General features: G+C 41.0%; 1 protein-coding gene across 1 annotated transcript in view; it reads right to left on the bottom strand.

Moving 5' to 3' along the window:
- Window positions 1–24863, bottom strand: part of HECW1 (HECT, C2 and WW domain containing E3 ubiquitin protein ligase 1) — a 248112-nt gene that overhangs the window by 120717 nt on the left and 102532 nt on the right. Inside the window, exon 4 of the mRNA XM_034062430.1 lies at window positions 562–656. Coding sequence (XP_033918321.1) covers window positions 562–656 — 95 coding nt within the window. The remainder of the gene's footprint in view (window positions 1–561; window positions 657–24863) is intronic.

The following is a 24863-nucleotide window of genomic DNA, read 5'->3' as shown; positions in this document are numbered from 1 at the left end:
TCAAATTTTCCAAAACCAGGCAAGATATAAAGCTTTTTAGAGCCATTTGAGCCGCAGAGTTTGCTAAGCTCTAGCAAATCAAGATTGCTCTCAATGAAGCCTCAATCTGTCAAAACCAGTGTTCAGTCTTTTGATGGATCAGGCCCTGAATGCCTGCTTCTTGCCACTGATGGGAGTGTGTCACAGCATAGCTGTTGCTGATGCTCAGAGACAGTGCTGCAAAAATGCTCATGCCTTGATTTTGAGAAAAAGCACTTTAACATAGGAAACTCTTATCCCTTTTCTGGACCTTTACTGTATTTACCACGCAAATCCTCTAGAAGTAACACACAAGCCTCACAACACCCAGCAGAGAGAAGATAACTTTACAGAACAGGATACAGCTAGAACGTGGGTCTTGCCCCAGACCAGAGCAGTTCTTTGTGACAGATTGAGAGCTGAATATACATTCTCTTGGCATACAAACCCACATCCAAACTGAAAGACTATCCATACCTCTGTTTGCACTGAACAGGAAACTTGGTTTTCATATAAAAATACAGAAAGCAGGCAATAACTTACGGGAGCTGCGTTGTTTTTCACTGTGACGCTTGGCGTTGTGGCTCGTAGTGCTCCACTTACACCATGGTAGTATTTGAAGCAGATCTTCGTTTCAGCTAGAAAAAAAAAGAGAATTATTTTATATTAGAATTACCAGGGAGAATCTGCATGATGGGGTGCAGCACAAGGCTGGCAAGCAGTTAAACTGCAAGTGGTTCACCCCTGGTTGGCTGGCATGAGAGGACACTCCCTGCTTCCAATCTTCCCCTTCAGAGTGAAATTTAGAGATCAGTTCCTGCAACTCCAAACAGTTAAAACCTCTACCTCTTCTGAGCAGCAGTTATGACTGACAGACCTTAGAGTACCTGAGCAGCATCCTTTAGCTACATGAGGAAGAAGAACAGACGGTCAGAGAAACCCTCCCTATTCAGATATACCAAACACTAATGTGCAGAGAAAGTGAGAAACTTCCTTAGGACAACAAGATTACATAGCTGCTTTCTGACAGGTTTCACAAAGCTGATTTGTTCTGGCCTTGGTCAGGGCAAGGACGTAGATCTACAGGGATTAACTGCTTTGCTAGTTCCTACATTAAATCACAGTATGATGAGACCCCATCTTAGTGCATTTCCACTGACTTCCAAAGATTTCGATTAGGTAAGGAACACAAGAGAGACCATGATGTGGACTCATAGTGCTGGGTTTTTGCCACATGCATTAGTATTTAGATCACTACATTAAGTGAGGGAAACCCATTTCAATATCTGTATCAAGGCACAGAAGTAGTAAAATCAGCTTCTTGTTAATTGTCACCTTACAACCCACTTTCTCATAATTATAAACTAGGATGTGAACTGGTTTGGTATGTGCTTACATACAGCCAGGACATAGCACATATGCACTGTGTGTAACAAGTACGCTTGCAGGATCTGAAAAATACCTGTTTCATTGAAAGCAGCATTAACATCTGGCAGTTTTAAGTGGGTAATGCAATGGAAATTTTCAGCTGTTCCATAATACACTTATTATGGTGCTTTTCATCATCAAGTTTTGACTTAATACCTTGCTTTGTTACTGCTACTGAGGCCCAGGGAAAAACTGACCTTTGCCTGCAGAGCCACAACGGTTGCTGTAACTACAGTGCCTATGTAAGAAAACAGGCACATACAAAATGCATCTCAGTTTTTAACAGCAGTAACAAAGTAAGAGAAGTCAGTGCAGCTGTGACAAAAGATCATGCAATGTTAAGAGCTGATGCTGTGCTCTGCCATTTGGCAGATCCAAAAAAGACCCATGCAGTGGCCCAGGAGGAAGCAAAACAAGGGGACATAAAAAGTGGTGGAGAACCTCAAAACCACAGGCCTGAACTGCTTCCCCTGACACCTACAGATACACAGAATACAGAAGGAAAAATAAGTCCCAATTTGGTTTTGGAATGACAAAGTAGTTTTAGAAGTGTAAAGCCTTCCCAACTTTCCTATGTGACTAGGGAAATGAGCTTATGTTCCAAGTGACTGGAGCACTTCTCACTCACAGGTGGCTTCACCACTCTCCTCCCCAAGGAGGCATCAGGAGGTGCAGTCCATTGACAAAAAGCACAGTACATATGCCACCCTGGTTTCCATCCCCATCTGTTCAACAGACAACCAGGAGCACATTTCTACTCACACAGTGAAAATCTCTCCCAGTGTATACACAGACCTGCATGTGTGTCCTTTTTACCTCCCAGCACTCCATGAGGAGTGGATCAGTGTGGCCCTTCCTGGGGTTTAACTCACAATGCTGCCCTAAACACAATTCTGCAAATTCAAGAGGTTTACTTGAGGTGTCAGTGCAGCTGAGCAAGCGACCCTATTGTTGCACCTGGGAGCAGCAGCTGCTTGTTTCTGGCAGCAAAGAAAAAAAGCTGGCTGAGCATGTGGGACTGAAAAACTGCAAGTCCAGAGTGAATTTCCATGTTGCAATTTTCTCTACAGGACTTTTAACAGCTCAGCAGCAGTTTCATTTAGAAGACAGCAAAAGCTGAGCGTATCACAATAGCTAAAACATGCAGTTCTCACCAATTACTCAAATCTTAATTTTCCTCTCCCCTGGACATTTTTAGCTACAGTTTACACGGAACACTGAGAACTAGAATAAAGAGAAGCTTTGTAAAATTATTTTATTTTTATTAACCCATATGGTTAACAAAATACAGCTGCAGGACGAGCCTGAAGGTATGACAATATTCAGACCTCACAACACAAAACCACCACAGGATGACAAGTAGGAATTCAGCTACCATATATACTCAGAAATGATGGTTTAAAAGAATCTATTTAATTAAACTAAAAGTATTAAAGAACAGAAGGATGAAAGACTGTATCCTTATGTAGGCATTCTGGATTTTAGTATTCCTTTCAAGGACAAAGGGTTACTAGGATGACTGAATATGTATTTGAAAAGAACCATCTGGGTTATTGAAGAACATAAACTATAGATTGGTTTGGGTTGTATGGGACCTTAAAGTTCATCCAGTTCCAACTGCCTGCCATGGGCAGGGACACCTTCCACTGGAGCAGGTTGCTCCAAGCCCCATCCAACCTGGCCTTGAACACTGCCAGGGATGGGGCAGCCACAGCTTCTCTGGGCACCCTGTGCCAGTGCCTCAGCACCCTCACAGGGAAGAACTTCTTCCTTACATCTAACCTGAACTTCTCCTGTTGAAGTCCGAACCCACCGCCTGCTGTCCTATTGCAACAGCCCCTGATGAAGAGTCCCTCTCTAGCATCCTTGTAGGCTCCTTCCTCTCAGTTTCACAGAACCACTATTTCTAATACAATTTTCAGCCAAACTATGCACGTACAGATGCAAACTGGCATGAAAACAACGTGGAGAAATGCAAATGTCACACCCAATCCAGAACAGTGGCAGAAGTGGAGCCATTCCTCTGGCAATATTTGAGGTGGTGATTAATGAATGTCAAAGGTTTCCATTAGAGAGTAGACCTGACAGCAAACAGTCTTACAGGAGCCTTCACAGCCAGAAAAACTGCTTTGGAAACACCAGGGGAGTGACATTTTGTTTTTCTTGATTCCCTCCTTCTCCCTTTTTACCAGTTCTTTTTCAGACTGAATATATTAGGAAAATGGTTATTGTCAAGGGATAAATAAAATTACATACAATTTCCTTTGGTGCAAAAATGCCACTCAGACTCTAGATGGGCTTTTTCTGGCTGAGAGCCATACTTTCCAAATACCATTGCTGGTGCCATGTTTTTTACTTCAACAGAGTTCTAACATTTTAATCCATCTGAAAACTGTTCTTGTATTCCTGAATCACCTCTGAGACATTTACAGAACAGATGCAGACATTCACTGGCTTGGTACCACTGCCTCTGCAGATGAACAGAAAGCAGTGGAAGTATAGGCATGGCAATGATATAAATTAACCTGAATATTATCCAGCTGGCATTTGGACATTATATGTAGTTACAAGAGCTGTCTGCATTGTAGTCTTGCAGATTAGCTTGTTCTAGAATAAAGGAGAGCATTTAACTCTGTCCTACTGCCCTACCTACATGGCACAGTGTAGGTCAGCAGTAGGCTTGTCCAGTTAATCCCCAGTTATAAATAAATACATGCTGTTATTATTTTCATCTCAGTAATTACAAGTAACAGCTCACTGGATCAGGTAATGAAGTTATGATGTTCAAATCAGCAAGTAATGAGGTTATATGCTCCTTTCCACTAGCATAAATGGCAGTTATACTGGTAAATCTTCCAAGAGATGAGATGTCTAAAGACACTCTGAAATACGCGTGCCCATGACAATTATCAAACTACTAAGCAGTATTAGTGGGTGAGAAATAAAACAGCATTACATTCCCTTTACACCAGGCTTGGCATCTCTATTAAACCACAGCTGTGTTGATATAAATAAGACAGTCCCCAGTTGTATGCTCAGATCCACCACTACCAGAGGCAGTGTGCTGTAGTCTGTAACTACCAGAGATATAGAAAATACAACTGTCCAAGAAAGACCTCCAAAGCAGTGTATCAGAGCCAGGCAACAGCAGGGGTGATTCTGTTTTGCTCCTTACACCACAGCCTGCAAACACCTCTGAGGGTCCAATAGGAGGGATACTCGCAGGCAAGGGTGAGGAGCTGGGATGTAGCCCATCCCCATACATAAAAGGGACCAGACTTGCTTCAGAGGAAACTATGAAGTTTGAATTTTGCCAGAGAACATCTCTGCCATGGAGCTCCATCCCTTTCAGAAGAAGAATAATAATCCAGTCTGCAGAAAATGATTTCTCTATCAAGCCCTGAGTTATCTCAGTCACCAAATCAGTTTTGCAAATTAACAGGAAAATGAATTTACCAGCTGGACATAACTCTTCTTCGCAATATTCTATTCTGCCTTCCTTAATCATCCAGGCCTTGAAACACCCTACTTCTTACTAAACTGAAGGGATAAAATCTAGTAGGGTCTGCTGATGAATTGCAGCTGGAGGTACTGAAGGCTGAAAATCTCTAAAAGGTGTCTTAGTTTCCATCCAGCCATTGCCTGTCAGTGTTATTGCTCCTGTTGGTGTATTTGATACCCTTTCCCTTTAAAATACTTCTATTCCTACTCACCTTCCCCATTTCTTCAAAGTTGTCAAAACTGTCCTAAATCTCTTCTCAAAAGTTCACTTGCTCTTATAACCCTCTGCTCCTCTTACTAAGACTTACTAAGGCTAGTCTGGGCCTCAGAGGCTTAGCTTCCACCTAAAGGTGGATTTATTCATATATTCTCTCAAATATAGAAAGCATCACTTCCAGGATTGAGCAGTTTCCCTTCTTCACCTAGGAAACCAAACCAAAACAAGAAGCCTAACAAGTATTTCAAGGAAAGACTAAATTATATTCTTTGGGGGAGGCAGGAAGCATCAGCTAGTGTTTGATTGGAGTGTGTGCTACACCTGAGGCACTTCCACAACCTGGTTGTGATTTACTCCCACGACACTTTTTGTTTCAATTAGCTAGGGTGACTAGGCATTAGCTAAGCATCTCTCAGCACTGAACAACCTCTCAGGGAAGTTCTTCAAAACAAAGTCATTTGTGATCGATTTAATCTACTACTGAAAAAGCTGTTGTTGCTCTTTTAGGCAAACATTGTGCTGAAAAAAAGGGAGAGGTGTCAAACACCAGTAATGAAAAGGTCTTTGGTAAGTAGGTGGGAACCAAGTGAACCAAATCAGAGCCAGGCAATTAAGTTGAATCATAAAGTTTTCCGTAGAGAGTATCCAGAATTGGAATAAACAAACATATGATCCTGTGATATAATCAGATCATTATGGGACCGTCTTGAATTAAAGTAGCCATGGTGATCACTGGAAGCAGAGACAGTCAAAGTGGAGGTAGGGAGTTGACAGAGGGAAGAACTGACAGAATACAATGGGGGAAGTGGGAGAGGCGTATGAAAAATTAGCACAAGGAATTAAAATGGGAAGCCAAAATAGAGAAAGATTAAAGGCAGTTTATAGGCGTTGCAGTAGTGCAAGCAATACTGAGCGAGCAACAGCACCAAAATGTGGAAACTGAGGGAAGAAGATTGAGATTGGAAGAGGATCACTGCAGAGTGTGAGCCGGGAGAAAGACTAGGACTGTATGAGACTAAATGATAAGAAAGCAGGGAAAAAAGAAACCAGGCAAGGAAGGGCATAAAAGAAGAGAGTAAGAAAGTCAAACCTGAAGAAAGAAAGTGCCCTCTCACCAAGAGCTTCATGAAGCATAGAACACAATTTATGAGCTGTACCAGCAACTACCTGTGAAACTCTGTGCAAAAATATGCAACCTGTCCACTTCTCATGCATGATCCCCCCTTTCCACCTGCCACTGCTTCCAGTACCCACCTCCTGTTTTGAATACCACTGGAAGTGTAGACAATAGGTCAACTGTACAACCTGGAGGGTCAAAACCCAGTGCTCTTACATCAGTGTGAGACTCTCCCTGAGCATCAACAGCTTTTAGATAAATTTAGGTAGTTTCTCCTGATACTGCTCTGTCAGGAAAGAATTAAGACATGTAGCAAAGAGAAAACATAAGGTTATTAGCAGCAGATCTAATTTGTACTTCCAGCATCGATACATTGTCCCGTTTATTTCCACCATGTGTGCCTGCTGCTGCTCCACGCAAACAACAGCTCTTATTTCTTGTGCTGTATCAGGAAAAATAGCTGCTTCAGGAACTGCCTGTCCAATACACAGTGGTGACACTATAACCGTCAGGCAGGTCTGCTGCTCAGCCACCTATGGACTGGGTATTTCCTTAAGCTGCAAAGTGCATCTGCTCACAGTGTTTGTTTAGTATCATAACCACCTACAGTTTTCCATAAGGCACCTTAGTTTTTAGACAGCTGACAGTTTCAAAGCACACAAGGCCTAAACAGATGTGTTTCTTCAATCCCAGTTGCAGAATGTCTTCCAATTTTCTGATTACTTTTTTCTTGCCCTGCTCTAAAATGTGCACAAACACAAGTGAACAGACTGTTAAAAGACCTCTTTTGATAAACTCTGAGATACAAGATTAACACTTCCAGGCAAGAAAGAAAGAAGTACCCAGAGACAGAATTAAGGCTGACCAGTACATAGCAACAATTCCAAGCACAATCCTTTGCAAGAAAACTGTAATAGCTCAAAACCACGCAGCAGAACACCTAGAAAGCCTGTAATCAAGATTAATTTATACCAAAAATCCAAACTTGTCAAGCTGCAGAAATGCACAGTTAGAACATGCAAATAACATTAACTCTGCAACAATTAACACTGGTTTTCCTGTTTGTAGTTGTAACTGACATTTGAAGAACAGAATAAGTGACCTTAGTAATTTTATTTCACCTTCAGATGGGTTGTCTCAGACTGCTATTGCTTCACAAGGGCTACACATCCAGGACTGGAGCTGTCTCCTTTATAACAGGAGAGCTGATTATCATTTATTATATTATTGATTCTTTGTTCTGATTTGTGATCCATGGATACTCTCTACAATTGACTTTCACTTGTATTTCCCTTGCTCGGTAATTTGATTCAGCAACTACCTGCCTCCAACCACCACAAGAGTAGGATGGGAAATTAATGCACTACAGAGTAGTAACAAATTCTCATATTGGGCTATCTGTTCTCTGTCCCAGCTTCACTTGTTTTGAGCCCTCACTGTTGCATGCTCTGTACTACACTGATTTTGGGTCTAGCTTTGTATAATGCACCTCTGTTACTACGCTGTTCATATGAAGTGACATTGACCTGGTTACCCATGACTGTACCATGCGTGATTCATTATCATTCTTCAGAATATTTTCAGGTGTAGACTCCTGAGCATAAGACAGACAAAAATCACACAATTTTTGGCTTATGAAAAGAAAGGTGTTCAGGAGTTTCTATTACAGGAGTGATACAATAAAGCGGCTCTGTAAACTGCTATTCAGGAAGAATATATAGATCTAATTTCAGTAGGCTGCTGTTTATGTGCTAAGCTCATAAAAGCTGTCATATTGGCAAGACTAATTACTAAAGAATGCTAGCAGTTGGAATGGATGTATACAGTAATTTCCAGCACTTGAATATATTTCTCCATCCAGGCAGGACATCTAGTACTGCTGATTACTAAAGTTGCCTGACGTTTTTCATTACAAACCTTGCTTTCAGTTGCTTATATGTTTTCAAAAAGACATATATCTGGAATAAAATTTTGGATGCTGGATTTCCACCTCAGATCTACAGAGATGCACAGCAAGAAAATTTCATCCAGAAATTGGCAGCTGTGAAGGTAAGGGGAAAACATGGGTTTATATCCATTAAAGATTTCATGGGTCTTTTTTCCATTGAAGACCTTTCCCTTTTACCCTCCATGTTAATATGCAGCAGAGCTCACTATACAAAGCATGCATTTTTTGCTGTTCCTGTAAAAGTACATTAAAATTCAGCTAACTTACAAGCCTCTCCAGAAAATTCAGTTTGATATGCTCATTTGAGACATCTGTGATTTTACCATCTAAATGCCTAGGAAAACCTATCTGTGCTAGGCATGTTCCAGACTGGCACAAAGGCAGACTTCTTCCTGCAGTACAGATCTAAGCTCTTCCTGGCTGTGCCACATCTGGGTGCCTCTTCCAGGAGCAGGAATTGTATCCCTGGCTCTCTCCCCACTGTGCCAAGTAGCATGGAAGAGGAGAATATAAATCCACTGCCAGTTTTCCCCCATTGAAGGAAGTGATGGAGGCAGCTGGGGAGATCAGGAGTGGGGGGTGTGTGGAAACAGCAGCACTGTTTCAATCTTGCTAGGACAAATGAACACAGCCAGCTGCCTTTATGGTGGGAACACAATGCATGCACCATGGGACTTCAAGATGCCAATCAGGCAAACACAGGGAGATGGCAATGGGATTTATGGCTCAAATTCTGTCCAGTTAGGCAGGGGTTGGAATGCATGAAAATCTAGTGTCATCCAGCAGCCCTTGTGAATGTCCAGTTCATTACATTCAAGGGCCTGTACCATCCAAGTATCTGGTAAGAGTGGTGTTTAGATTGACAAGTAGAGTCAAAGACAGAGTAGAGCAAAGCAAAGCTTCTGCAGATATCCACCACAGGGAAGGTCAGTGGAAGGATGCCACTCCCCAGGCAGTAGCTAAAGATGCTAAATGTCTTTAATAAAAAGGCAGTTTAGCCCTTAAGTAGCTAGGAATAGAACCTGCAGTTTGCACTGGGGCATATTTTCTGGCTATTACCCACTACTTGAAATTTATTGCATAACAAGGGTAATGGAACTGAAATTTGGGTTGCTCCGACAGCTCACATCCTTGGAAATAACAACCTCCTCCTAAAAGTATCTACAGTTATGGGAGATGGGGGGGGAAGAAGGACTCTGCTTCACCGTTCCTGACACTGAGTCATCTCTCATCCCACTGAAACCAATAGAACTATTTGCTCCATATTCATAAAAGCATCATGATTCAGCTCAGATCAGGCAAGAACTTTATCTACTTACCTGCAGTCCAACTATACACTGTCCACTGCTATCTATCTGCTCTGCCTTTACGGCCTGTTGTAAAGGAAGGACTGATAGACACCAGTCTGAGTGAATGACAGCTGGGGATGGGGGTGGGGAGGTGTTGTAACACCTGTCTTACATAAGGAGAAGGAAAAGCTGTTTGAGAGAGACATTTTAGTCACTGCAAACTGAAAATTAAGGGCTGAACTGAGACCAAGACTTTAATGAAATTCCAGAGCCTACAGGAGTATAATGTTTTTATGTAAATCAGCCTAATGATGAGTTTTTCACCACCAACATTAGCAAATGAGCAATTTATTTGAGAAAACTTTGCAATCACCAAAGCATTTTTAACTGTGTGATAGTGGAGTCCATCATAACTGGAAACCATGCCTGAAGTTTGCTCTCTGATCCTAAGCACTCATGCACCTTGTGTGAAAGACAACATTGCAGGCAAAATCAAACACATGGTTCATCTGTTTATGTGGGAGATGACCTAAAATAACTTCTGAAATGCAACAATTCTATCAGCCTAAGCTTTTAAATAACATCTCTGTTTTAAAGCTGCTCATCATGATCTTAGTTACAATGGACTCAATGGACTTGACAGCTCTTTATCAAAATTGAATAGTAGAGTATTTCCAGTACACCAGAAATGAGCCTTGCTTCACATGCACAAAGTAATCTGTTTCACTGTTTAAGTGGCCCCTTAGTTAAGTTAAAGCCACTGACAATATCCAGGAGAATAACTTGAACTGCAGATATGTTGCTTAACTGTGTTCTCAGTTATGACAATATAAATTAGAGCACAACATAAACACATAGAAAATAAATTTACAGAAACACTGACATCCCTGAACTTTGTTCTCAATCAGCACAGGCACTGTGAAGGTGAACTCAAAACTATACAAAAGCTCACAGCTCCTCAGACGAGGAGGTATGGGCAGAGCTGGGGCACCCATCTCACTGGGTTGTCCCAGATGAAGCAAGCTCTTCTGGACTGCCTCTGTTGCAATATATACTTCAGGCTTTCAGATATTATGCTTGCCTCAAGTTAATTGTGTCCTAGAGCACCTGCCTGTGAAACATCAGCTCCTTGCTTTTATCAGGGCAACAGTGGTTTAAAGTGTTCATTAAATACGTATGACTGGATTAAGCCTTCAGGCACAGCCTTAAGCAAGAGATAATGCATGAACTTCAGAAGCCAAGTGCCTGAAACACAGCCCTCAGCATGTTTTTATTCCCCTTGATCTCAATACATGGGTGGACCAGGCATTACTTAGATTTATAGAAGCAGAAATAACATCAGCCTTATGATCAATGATTAGTATTTAGGAAAGTGTAAGCCCTAATTTCACCTGGTGCCTGCCCCGAAAAGGGAGGAAGAGAGCATGAAAAGGGATATCTTGCAATCCCAAATCCAGCCAAGTACTGTAATTCAGGAGAATTCATGTTTCCATTTACATTAAAAGCAGTTTAATTCAAGATACCCGATACAGCACTTCTTGAGCAGGTTTATGATCAATCACCTGACAAGCATAACTGAACTCCACATTAGAAACAGAACATATTAGAAGCAGAAACAAAAGAGTTACTCTTTTGGGTTTTATCCCTGAGAAAGCTATCTTTGAAGATGTTAGTCCCAAAACCACCCATCATGGACCAAACCATTCTCCCAGCTCCTCTTACATGTTACATCCTTTCTCTTGTTATACTGCAAATTCCCAGTCAGAAGCTCTATCTATTCACATTCAAGAGCCAAGATCTCTACAGTCACTATAAGAATGCTTCGCAACAACAGTTTCTTTGTGTCTAGCAGCCAGACCATGCAATATTAAAACTCATAGTGTTCACTCTGACTGGGAGCTATTAGTCAAGCATGTGCCATGCAGCATACAAAAAGAGTCTTGCAAGAAGTCCTTGTGCAACAAGACATAAATATTACAAAGAAAAATCCTTTACACTTGGATATAAAAGAAGCCAAGAACCTAGCGCTATTACTGACAATATCGCAACAAGGGCTTCTTTTCTTTTTTAATACATTTAATACATTTTAATACATTCACACTTCAGAATCCATATGCACACATTCCTTGTCTCTACTGCATATCTAGAGATATTTTTAGCCTAATATTTCCATGACAACAAAGCAAGAAACGGTCAATTTGAGAAGATGGCTGAATGAAAACTGAAAATGCTTGTAGAAGCAGCTTCCCAGTGCTCAGATTGTTTCAGTTACCCACTACACCAAGCACATTCTTGTTTGTTGCTGTTATTTCTAATAATCAAATTAAAAAACTAATTCTGAGTGATTAAGAGACTTACACATCACGTTATCACACAACTGCTCATTGCTGTCACAGCACAAGCACCCTAATGCAAGTAAAAAGACAGGAAAACACTACTTTAGACTGAAGTGAGAACTCACAGAGTAAGGAGAGATGTTTTGTTATTCTCTAACAGGCTACACAAACAAAAATGCGATGGTGAGTGTGAAAAATTAAGCTTTCCTGACTCTACCACAGAGGAGAACCATCTGCAGATAATTTTGGAAGAGAATCCTTTGCAAAATCTGGAAGACCAAAATGAAGGCCAGTATTCCCAACGGTGGCATTAAAGACAAGGAAAACACACAAGAGAGCAGCACAAAGAAAGGCATACACCTTTCCCTTCACCTCAGGATTATTTGGTCTTATTTGCAAGGCACCAAACAGCTCTGCACAGCATGAAGAGAAAATGAGGAACAATTGCACTTGGGTTATGCCACTGTAACTCTACTGAAATCCAATGACAGTTCCAGCACAAAAGTGCAGCAGAGATTGGGATCTTTAGCACACTGGTCCCTGGTACCATCTTGCAAACATTTTATTTCTTTCCATGTTACTTTTTTCCTTCTTTGCAGAAAGGAGATGAACAGCAATGAATAATATGCATTCTATCACTAAATACTTGTTACATTATTAAATACTAATGTGAGATAAACAGCCTTGCACTGCAATTACCTGATGACTTCAATTCCCTAAAGTTCAGCTGTTCTGAAAACCAGCATTCTTTCAGGTCCTGTCTTAATACTCCAAAGATTTACCTGGGTAGGTCTTGTAAGCATTAATTAAACAGAGGAAAAGAGACTTCTGTGTCTTCACAATACAGAGCCGTTCTCTTGTTTAGACATCCCAAGCATTTAGAATTAATTGGGTTCGCCCACTCAGAATCATGAGCTTAAAAGCTGCATGCTATACAGCTATGCTGTGTGGGGTTTTTTTCTCTCCTTTTAGTCTTACAAATATTTTGGTTTTACAGTCTTCCATTTGTTGAGAAGCCACAGGTAGAGAAAGAGCACTGGCATCCTTTAGTTCTCAGAGATCTGCAAGCCATGCTGTCGGTTGGTGAAACCACATCAGCATGACTCCTTTGCAAACACATCGCTGCATCTGGGTATAACAGATAAAAATATGGACTTATTCCTTTAAAATAATGCCACCAGATCTCTTCTCCCATGTACCGCTACTAAACTCAATAGGGACGGTAGTGTGGCATGGGTGGGTTTAGCTATATTTACTTTCTCTAGCAAAGACTGGGAAGAGACAAATGGACTCAAAGCCCAGGTTACCCAGAAATACACAGGAGAACCCAGAATTGTCTGCTTGACACACAGCCGCTATTGTAGGTCTCTCTCTGCAACAACACAATCTCTGCAGATAAAAAAATCTCTGATGCTGATAGCCATCAAAAGACACATGGTGAAGAGAAAAGCCCCTGGCATTCCAGCTTCATATATGCTGATCAGTCTCATTATCATGGTTTCTATCCCAATACCAGTTCACATACTGTCTATGGCCCCTGCAGTACAAGTTTTAACATAAGTGCTGCTTTACATGGTGCTGTGCATATCTGTCACCACCTACTCCACGTAAAAATGGAGGAGGAAGTGCAGCTGGCTCCAGGGAGATATACATCAGTGCCTCTGAGGCTGCTTTCTCACATGGCATGGACCTTTCCTTCTTCAGAGCTGCTTAGGTCTCTGTTTGGTAGTAAAGAGAAGGCAGCACAACCAACTCCTGCTCCAGGAACTGGGATTGTGCTTTGGTTATGTTTACATGTATTTCCATGCTATTAACAATGACAAGACTGTTGTTGCTGATAGTATATATGGATTACGCCTAGTAGTAAGATAAGTGTAAGCCATAAGCTTGGTCCTGCAACACTCAGCATACGAAATTCTTTTACATTAAAGCAATTCACAAGCAGTTCTGCCTACAGAGATGATGCCAAGCTGTGTCCAAGGTCTCGAAGGGAGAGAAAGAAGGTGCCCGTGTCTCATGAGGGAGGATCTGGAGAGCTCAGGATCTGAATCAACTGAGAAAGATTCACATCAGAATGAGAATTAAGGCTGGAGTTAATCAGATTTAAATCTACAACTCTAAGATGCTCTCTAAATATCAGCAAGAACCTACTCATTAGAAAAATAACATTTTTTTTAGCAGGAATCATGAAATGCACTTCTGCTTTTGACTGTAGTTGGATTCATAAACTGTATGGGATGTTGGAACATAGCACTGAGCTTCTCTGCTCTCTTTTCCAAAGATGAGGACAGATCCATCAAACATTGCTGCTCCTCTGAAGCTTGCCCACAAAGTCTTCATCTACAGGAAACATACTATGAGACTTTTGGGATGCACTTTACAATTTCCACTGTAGAAGTAGAAAGCGCAAACTGTCAAGAAGGAACAAATCAAAAGGCTGCTAAGAAAGAGGTATTCTACCTGTTACTACTTCTTATCTTAGAGATCCCTCTGACATCCCCTATTTCAACAACTAATTTTCTTTCTTCTCTAGAACACCAACTTCTGTTCACCATTTATTTGCAATCTAGTAATTAGGGGAGAAAATTGCTGTAATCACAACATGAAACATGACTTTTTAAAACCCAGCAATTCCAAAAGCATCTTACTCAATACTGGCAAAACGAAAGGGCTATAAATGGGTTACAGTAAGTTGAAAAGCAAGATAAAATATCCTGACTGTAAAAAGATCAGTAAATCTTTAATGAGAGCATCAGGTGAGTGCATTTGTTTTCAAATGAAATAAAAATATAGAACTGTAGGAGAAATATTACTATGACAGCCATGCTGCATTTATGCAGGTTAAAAACATTATCTTGCAACACAGAGTGGAATAATAAGGAATGGAAATACCATATTTTAACAAAGAAGGGGATAAAGTCATAGATAAGATATTGCAGAGTGAAGAAGGTTTAGTCTCTAGAAAATAAAGGAAGATGCACACTGGGAGACTGCAATAAAAGGATCTTCAGGTCATTGCTAGTTCCTGTTGATTATAAACCCACATTCAGATGCCAGCACGTCCATCATCTGGAGATGTCTGGCTGGTGGCTGGCACGTTCTCCCTGGCTTTGCACTTCACTGCTGGGACCCAGATGTTCACTGGGGTGAAGCAGATGTTCACTTCATTGGCTGGAGTGACATTTGCAAGGCTTCAGAGCTGCTGTCCTGACAGCAGTAACTCCCAGCTTGCTCAAGCCCATCCAAGCTGAAAGTGCTGCAGTCACACACACAGGTAACAGACAGGAAACATTATTGGTTTGATTTTCTGATAGTAAAGGCTGAGGGCTCCAACCACATCATGCTCAGCTCCCAGAGGATTTGCTGCAGTGTGGATAGGAAACCCTAATGCAAATCATCTATAGCCTGAACAAGATCTAACAGCTGTTATGTGACAAGACACAGTGGGATGACTGTACAGTCCGGACTGCAGATAACCTAGACTATTTTTAAAACACTTTTCCAGAAATAAGCTAGAAGACAAGCTAGACAAAATTAAAAGCAGAAGCATTGGGCATCTGAAAAAAGGAAGTAATAGTGGGGGGAAAAAAGATGATACTGAAGAAAATTGTCTTTGAATCATCTGTACATTTGTAATATGTACTATTGCTTATTTATACTTAAGTGTATCTTATATAGTGCTATTTCCTCTAATTTACCAGTTACATACATAAAAATATGATACTTTACTAATCATGGCACTTACAGTCATGCCTCCTATAGCCAGCCACAAGCAAGAGATTCTCAACCTTTTACTAACTACCCTATATGCAGCAACACTAAAAAAGGAAAATGCTGTATCTCTTTCTGGAAGATAGATGTCAGCTGCCTGCACCTGTGTAAGGTTGAAGCCTTCAAGTGTCCTGCAGAACCTGTGCCACCACTTTGCCATTCTTGGCAGAAACATGCTGAGCATTCAGATGAAATGCGTTGATGCTCTATTTGAACTTCTACCACTGACTTACTGTAGTAGTTTCACTCCTTCCTAACTTAATTTTAGCTTCTGTAAGATGAAGAAAATTCCACTTCCAGCAACCCAACAGAGAGAGGAGTAAGAGTGTTTGCTAGTTCTTCTATAAGCCAGTTATCATAATAATGGGGCTGTTCTTCAGTCACAGGAGAAAAGTATTCTCTTCTGCAAAGCAATGCTCACAACCACATTTAGTAGGGGCCCTAACAATGTCTATTAGCAACTGGAAGCATAGTAGCTCAGTAAGTCAAATTCTGAAGATGTATAGGGTGCAGCTGCTCAGTTTGCCTCTGTCAAGGTAAGGCACTACACTGCACACACACTTCTCTGCTGACCTGAAGGGATTGGATTGAACAGGTCATCACAGGAGTTAGCTCTGCTTATTACTTAAGCTGCAATCATCAGGTCACACTAAAATTGAAAAGTACATTCCAAATTTATTTCAAAGTATTTGTTTGCTCAGAGATACCCTACACCCATTTTGCCTTAAATCACAACAGGTCTGTCTCCTGGGCTGTAACCCTGCCACTCCTGGTATTATAAAAGCCTGCCAAGAGCACAGCATTCAGGCAAGCACTGTATTTTGCATCTTACCCAGAAATCACAAAGGAAGAAGGAAGGGTTGGAAAGTGAGACTGAAGGTTACTGGTTCAGTTACTGGTAACTGGATGGCTATAGGCGCTTATAGGCAGCACACAGAGGGAAAGGACCATATACTACTGAAGGAGAGCTCTTTTGGGATGTAAACAGTCATGAACAACTAATGTAGTGACAACAATAACAGGTGCACTGCTACACAACCAACTGTTGTGTTTGCATTAACCAAACAGTTCCTCTACATCTTCTGCTGGGGCTTCACCAACATCAAGGGAATTGTCCTCTTCTTACAGAAGCTGTAATAGACTTTTGAAACTAGTCTCATTTGTTAAGATGCTCAAACACGAATACAAAAGTATGTGCAGGTAACATGGTTTAGTTCACTCACAAAGCCAAAAAAGAATCTGCTAAAAAATACTACTACCTCTGGGAATTTCTAGTCTGAAAATCAAATACTGGAATTCTCACCTGCTATGAACTAGGATACTATGAACTGCTACGCTAAGATGGCGATGATCCATCCTAGTTCATGCACACAAAATACCCAGCCTCTTGTTTTTCAAATCGAGATCTTTACTAGCACACATATATCCCAGATCTGAAGCCTCAAATAGGCTCTGTTGATAACACAATTTACCTCCTAGCATGACATACACTTTTACCATGACAATTTTGTCTGCCAACTTAAAAACATGTGCATGTACACTGTCCACCTGTATAATGCTGTCCTGGACATCCAACTGCTGAGCACCGCAATAAGACTCCAGAAGAGGTAAACTTGTTTCCAGTATTGTTGATTTATAGTTTTGATGGTTCATTTTTCCCCCTCCTTGCTGGCTTGGAGAATATACTAACCATAAAGTGACTGCCATGACCTCAGAGAGGGCTGTCAGATACTACTTTGAGTCAGCTGCCAGCATGCAGGAACCCTTACATTAGCCTTGACAAGCTGTGGCTTCTAAAATGAAAGTGTTTTGAAGGACTAAGTAACTTTTAGGCATGGCACAACAAGAACAGCTTGCCAATTCTGTGATTAATTTATTCTAGTAAGTATTTTCCAACATCCATACTATATGCCTCTTCCACACTAGCTGTCAAAAGTCTGATTCATCTCATTAAAGCCAACAGAAAAACTCCCACTGATTTCAGTGGACAGAGACCATCTTCCCATTTGCCTTCCAAAATAGAGAATATTCTCAGCTGTAATCTATTCCTTTCACATCCACGTCACTCAGTCCTGCTGCCCTTCTCCAGGATATTTCTTTCTGTCTGAAAATAGCCAAGTAAAGAAAAAAATCTGCTAAATGGATTTATATTCCACAGCACATTTCATGCACAGGTCAGCTGAATCATTTACGCACGTCACAGAAGTATTACTTCGCATTTCACTGCATCTCAGCTACAACAAATCTATGGAATTTAGAAAAAGAAATAGATCTGCTAAAGCAAAACCAGTTTTTATTTCCCAAACTGCACAAAACCTAAATGGGCTGGTTCACAGGCAGGAACTTTATCTTTGCACATATTATATATATTTAAAAGGTTTCCACTGAGTCATTTTCTAACAGAAGAAAGGACAATATGAGATTATGAATCCATCACACAAGCTCAGCACCCTTTGTAGAAGCAGTAATTACAGAGGTGCCTGCTAGCAGTGCTACTGCTAAGGCTTCATTATTAACCCAGTTTTCATGGTTTCACAGCTCTGTCACAAACCACCCATATACTGGCCTTAAACCACCATAGCAAATTTCATCCCAAAAGCATTTTAGTTACTTTTCCTTCTTGTAAGTGCAAAGAGAAAAAGGGAATAATACCAAATTTTCATGCTTTTGTATGAATATATACCAGGGAGAGAGTTAATAATTTAGAACAGCAAATTCTGACTCTCTTGGGTAAAATCCTTATCCTACTTAAATTAACAGCTAGTTCTCTGCAGCAGGGACAGGATTTCAATCTCTGTGTTCTGGAGAAGTATAGATCCTGCTGTCCACAGAGCTGCTCGGCAGCAGCAAGTGCATTCTCACATTAAGCTTAGCTTCTTAGGCCTGTTCCAGTTGCAAGATAAAGCACATTAGCTCAAACCTCACTGAAAAAGCATTGGCCTAAATTATTACACTCACACACTATCACGCATCTCCCTGTTTTGAGCATTTTTAAGTCTTTGATACAACTAGAGATGGGATCTTTTGGAAGAGATGTCCTAGAGAATGACTGGAAGCCCCCCTGTATGGCTGTTCATAGCTCTTGAAAGAGTCACCTCACATGAATCAACACTGGTTTAATCCCTGTGCCTTCCCCACACATGTAAGGGGCTCTTTACAAACAGTAGTGAGATTTTTGTCACTTTTGTCTTCTTGAAAAACAATCATCTTTTGCAATAAGGCTGAGGGCTGCCATGAGCTTCCAGGATAAGGCTTTAAATGAAGGTTTTAGCTTGAATAGACTCTACCTATGAATCCCCTGCCTTTGTAAGGCAAAAATCATGGGAAACTTGGTTGATCTGTTTGATTGCCACTTACTCTTCATGAGGAAAGTCAACATAGCTGCAGCTGAGGTGTCTCCTAGCTAAGTCTCATTTTCTTTCTAGAGTCAGAGAGAAATTCTAACGGCAAAGAAGCATGAACCCACAAGAAAATTCCCTCTGCACCAGAACATAATAAACAAAACCCCCACTATTCAGATGCTTTCTGCTAAGGTCCCACAAATGAACCCCACACATCTGAAGTCTCTAAATAATGTGACCTGATTCAGCCCCAAATACTTGCTTACCTTAGGTAGCCTAGTAAGACACAAAGACCTTCAGGAATAGCATTTGGAGGTGATCTAAACTCCCAGGACTGGAGCAAGCAACCCAGTAATTACAACTGTTTACAAGGCCAGTAATAAGTCACTCCAAAAATGGTGTGGTGGTGAGAGATGACTTCTGGCAGAGAGACAACACAGGTAACTCACTGAGGTAGCATCATCTTAAACACCACAGATGACTCTCATGGCAGCCTCTGAACTGAGCCTCTGCAATCCAAAATGTCACCCTATGCCTTTTCTTGATCTGGTCTACTGGAAGGTGTCCCTGCCCATGGGAGGGGGTTTTGAACTATACAATTTTTAAGGTCTCTTCCAACCCAAATGATTCTATAGGTTCTATGATTCTATGATAGTTTATCGCAAATCTATGGAGTAGACAGGGAAAAGAAGAAAAGAAAGGATAAAGCCAATGTACACTGGTACTGAAATTCATTTCTCATTTTTGTCACATACCACGCACAGACTTCGTGCAATTCACAGAAAGAAAGGAAAATGGTGAATCTATTAGCTATGTAGATGTAATATTCTTCACAGGCAGCTGACAAAGCTTACCATAATATCCTGTAAACAGGAAAACATTTGAAAGCCTGAATTCAGAAGCATTTTGATTACAGAACATCACTCATATGTAAATCAGGAACTCCTAGGCAAGTGGAGGGAAGAGAATAGTTTCATCTCTCCCCACAACCATGAGATGTCACAGTGACAAATGAAAAGAATCCCAAACACGTAATGAGTGTTTGTAAGTGAGCACTGCTGGCTCATTTCACCTCTGGCAAATACCTTTATCAACAGGAACAGGAAAAATGCACTTCTTGGAGGTCTTCAAGATAACATAAACTGTACAGTATCAGAAGTGAGAAATAAATGGTAACTATATAGATGAGAAACTAAGGAGAATTTCTTGTTGAAAGCAAAATCTTAGTAATGTACTTGTATTATGTTTTAAAGAAATATATTATTTCATCCTTAAATCTTGTCTAGTAATGAAGCAGGCTAATTTAATCCACTGCAGGCATAATGCTTTTTGGTGTGGTAAAGCTGCTGTTCAAGTGTTGCCTGACAATCCATGGATGTTAATCACATGTCAGTTTGAGTAGGTCCCCAGGGATCTTTGGAGGAACCCAGAGCTGCCAGGTTATAAAGCGATCTTACCCTCAAGGAAGTACTGATCAGCAGCTTGGATAAATAGCAACTTAGGAGGAGGACAAGCTGAGACTGAACAGAGACACTGCCGATCTTATTTGTAATGCCAGTTATACCTCATGCTTGCAATACAGCAGCCAAGCACTATGCTGATTTTGTTTCTTCTAGTTTTCTTTAAAAAAAAATAATCCATTCCTGATATCTTTGTGTGATTTGTTTGTAGGATTATTTTTTCCTTTGATATATTTTTAAAAAGTTGTTTTTAATAGTTCCTTTTTAGATCTTCTAATGAATGGAAATTCTTTTTGGACTTTAAGATATCCCAGCCATGCAAACAAAATGGGTCAGGAAAAAAATAAAACTGAAAGGCATAGAGAAAGATCATCATTGAAAATTAAATAAGACTTTGTCCACTTGTATATTTGAGGCCTGAGATGCATTTACATTTAGGTTACATCATTACTTTCTGATTAGGTGTAAGAAAATAAAAATCACAATGAGGGCAGTCGAACACTAGAACAGATTGCCGAGAAGGAAACTCCACAGAATCATAGAATAGCTAGGGTTGGAAAAGACCTCAAGATCATTCAGTTCCAACCTCCTGTCATGAGAAGGGATGCCTCACACTACACCATGTTATCCAAGGCCCTGTCCAACCTGGCCTTGAACACTGCCATAGTGAAGCATTTACCACTTCTTTGGGCAACCTGTTCCAGTGTCTCACCACCCTCACAGTAAAGAACTTCTTCGGTATATCTAACCTGAACGTCCCCTGTTTAAGTTTAAACCCATTACCCCTTGTCTTAGAACTTTTAATTGGATAGGGTCTAGAGCAACCTGCTCTAATCAGATCTGCCCTGAGCTGCCAGTTGGATCAGACAACCCAACCAAGATCATTGAACCATCATACTTGTATCTGTCTTACACTTTGAAAGGGACACTAAAAGGAAGCAAGATTATCAGTATTATGCAGTCTAATCACAGAAAACTGCCTCAAAATGGCCCTCGAATGAGAAGCAATCAGACCTGTAGCTCTTACTCTCAAGAATGAGTCTAGACAGCATGTGAACATGTCACCTCTCCACATCTCTGCTTCCTACTGTTTCAGAAGTGAACAAGTACCATCAGGCACATAGGCTCTGCTGCCAAGAAAAAGGCTGCAATAAACACTACTGCCTACTCTTAGAGGTCTCACTGTTGCAGCTGCTTTTGGCAAACAAGACAGAAAAAACTCCATAGGCAGAAATGACTTTTAAAGGGAGAATGCTTAATGAAATTAGCACAGATAATTTAATGAAAGGGGAAGGTCAGAAAGAAGCATGATTATGGAAATTTAATTAATAAACAATTACAGCAAAAGTATCTGTTTTCCAGGTTGGGGTTTTTTTTTCTTTATAAAAAGCTATTAGCACTGAGATATGGGAGGAAATTATATCTGCTACTAATTGGGTATATTGAAAGTATTGGGAGGGCTGGAGAACAGCTTGGAAGTATAAATAACTACTGGGCTGAGGCTCTCAAGGTGTCATTACCAGTATCAAGGACCTTGCAAGGATGGACAAAAGCATTTGAACCCTGCAGCAATATAGGAATTCATCCCTCCTGACCTCCTGCTCTCTGAGTAAGACTACTCTGGATATAAACGGCGTTTCTAAGATCTTGCGGTCCTATAGCAGGAAACCCTGGACTAGGAGTAGAGATGACAACAGGGCTGGATTCAATAGCTACATAGCAAAAAGTTCATTATCAAAAGGCTTCCTGCATCCTATGCACATTTTTCCAAAAGCAGTATAAGTTACTACAGCACTACACCACAGATATAATTTGCCCTTCTCCAAGGAGGGTCACACAAGTTTTTATATCTAATAAAATTGTGTAAGACCACTGTTTGAGTTGGATAAATGCTATCATAACTACTACAAGGCATGAAATAGTGGTTGGCTGAAACCAGACATTGACATATGAGGGGTCCAACCAATTTTCTGTATTGCATGAAGGGATTTATACCCCTTTATACTGAGGTTTTCCTGTGTCATGCTGGACAGTAAAGCCCTTCAGATGCTTTACTACTTCAGAGAGGCATAAAAACCCTTTCTTGTAGTTATGAAGCAAACTCATTGCCTCCATAAACTAAGAAAGATGTTTTGTTGAATACTTGGGCTCCAAGTTCTGTTTTGATTAATGACTTTCACAGTGTGCTTTAACAGGCTTATAGAAAAATCCATAAAATTCCCCCAAATTAGAAATGGTAAATTATTAACACTGATCTATTCTTTGGGACCTTTAAGCTACTGATGGGCTTGGTCACTGTCCTAGATTCAGCAGTACCAGATATTTTTCTCCTTCTTAGTAGCTGGTGCAGTGCAAACCACCTGCTGAGTTTGCTCTTTCAGACAAGCTCTTCATGCAACACAGCCTTTACTCAGAGATCCATGTCCCTGGGGAGCCTAACCCCTCCATCAGAAATGCTCAAGTTTGACGGTGCTGAGATCTGACAGGAACAAGACAGACTCCTTGTCTCCTGAAGAATTGGGCATCCGTGAACTGAACTTTCATCCTTAATTATAAAAAACTGAATACAGTATTTTTGTTATTCTTATTGAATAAGAAAACTGAAACAAGGCTCAGTACCTTACCACACTTTTGGAGTAAACATGACCTTTTGATGCATGCGCTGATAACCTTCCAATCACAGCACCATCCTATTTCTACTGCATTTGGCTTCTGGTTTTATTCAAAGATACAACCACATGGGCCAAAACCTGCAGCTTGGCTCTCTGTACATGGCTGTACATGAAAGGTGCTGAGCCTGATGGCAAGCAGGGGGTGCATGCAAGCAAATATTACTGAATTCAGTGGGGACTAGCTGGGCTGGCTGCAGCTTGAGAAAGAGTGGAAGTATGCAAGGGAAGAGCATAGGGACCACCATGTAATGCAGCAAAGAGAGGGAATCCATCTTACAGGGCAATTTCACCAACTCCCTAGACAGCATTATCCAAACAAACTTTCCAGAAGCATTTAACAGTCAAAAAGACTGATTTATGAGTCAAACATGACACTGTAAACTTTGTCAATAACAGAAAGATTATCAATCAGAAACCAACATTACCTAAGTGATATTGATCCACTAAAATAAATGATGTAACTTCAACACCTGTTGTGCAGAATATTAACATCCAAAGTTCAAAGCAGCAGAACAATAGGTATCTGTTCATTTATCAAATGGTGGGTTAGATGAGAAAAATACAGCTACTAGCCACACTACTGGACTTTAGGAATTTCTCTTCATTTTCTCAAGTGCGTGATATGCACTATGGTATCCTGAGTGATGCCAAAGCTCAAGCAGAAAACACATTAGATGCACAAGAGTTCTGAATCTAAAGCAAGTATCACATGTCTGAGGACACTGTTGACATGACTGGAAGGGCAAAATGAACACTTATGTGAGTCTGTACTTTCAAACTCGCCCAGACCCAAAGTGAAGATGTGCCATTCCCCATGGCGCACTGCCAGGTACAGAGTGGTCTGATGACTTCTACTTAAATTACTCTATGCTCAGGAACAACTAGATGATCAAGTGATTCCAGAAGTGCTGAAGGTTGTAGACCCTACTTGACACCTTGAGTAGGATTTGGAGAAGAGGAATAGTACAGAACAGATCAAAAATTGAAGCTGACCACAAGTTTTGATACTGGAGTGTGGAGAGCCATGCGTTCCAAGCTCCTGACAGATTCAAGAAGGAACTGATGAAAGGACCACATAGTACCTTTCCAGTCTCCTGTCACTGGCAGCACTACTAGCTGCTTCCCCAGTTCTTACCTGTTTCTTGTAAATGGTGTTAAGAAACAAGCTCCTGCTTGGAAAGAGTAAACTCTCTGTCATCTTTCCCCTTACCTTAAGATCAAACAAGCCTCCAAGAAGGCCAGTGGCTCCCCAAAAACAGTCACAACTGCCTGTGTCCTCCCAAATCTCCTGAGTGAGGAGATACAGTCAAATTAGGGGCTGAGCAGATGTGTGCAACGAAAAAAAAACAAGTCCACAACAATAAATGGGATGAAGAAAACTGTTATAAGTGAAGAAGAACAGGAAAGGGCAGTGGGGTTTTTTCCCTTTGTTGTCAAGCATCTTCCCAAGATACAAAATGACATGGTGTTGCATCTCACCAGGGGAGGCACATCTGGTGTCTCAGGTACCATTCAGCACTAGCTTGCACCTAGCCTGGGGGCCACGCTTTCCAATCAGTCTCCACTCTTCTCCCACTCTGGGACACAAGACACCAGGCAAAGATGGGGGGTGACCCTATGGTCTCCATGTCCAGAACACGGGGTCATCCAGCAGCACTGGCTCAACAGTGCCCTTCTGCCTCCATATGTCAGAGAAACCAAGATGCAGAGGAGTAACAAAGCTGGAACCAGTTGTATCAGTCTTATGTTCAGCCAGAGAGGTAAT

This window comes from Melopsittacus undulatus, chromosome 1 (genome assembly GCF_012275295.1).
Source record: "Melopsittacus undulatus isolate bMelUnd1 chromosome 1, bMelUnd1.mat.Z, whole genome shotgun sequence".
Lineage (NCBI taxonomy): Eukaryota > Metazoa > Chordata > Aves > Psittaciformes > Psittaculidae > Melopsittacus > Melopsittacus undulatus.
The sequence above is the reverse complement of the archived record's forward strand: the minus strand, read 5'-3'. Positions and strand labels throughout refer to the sequence as shown.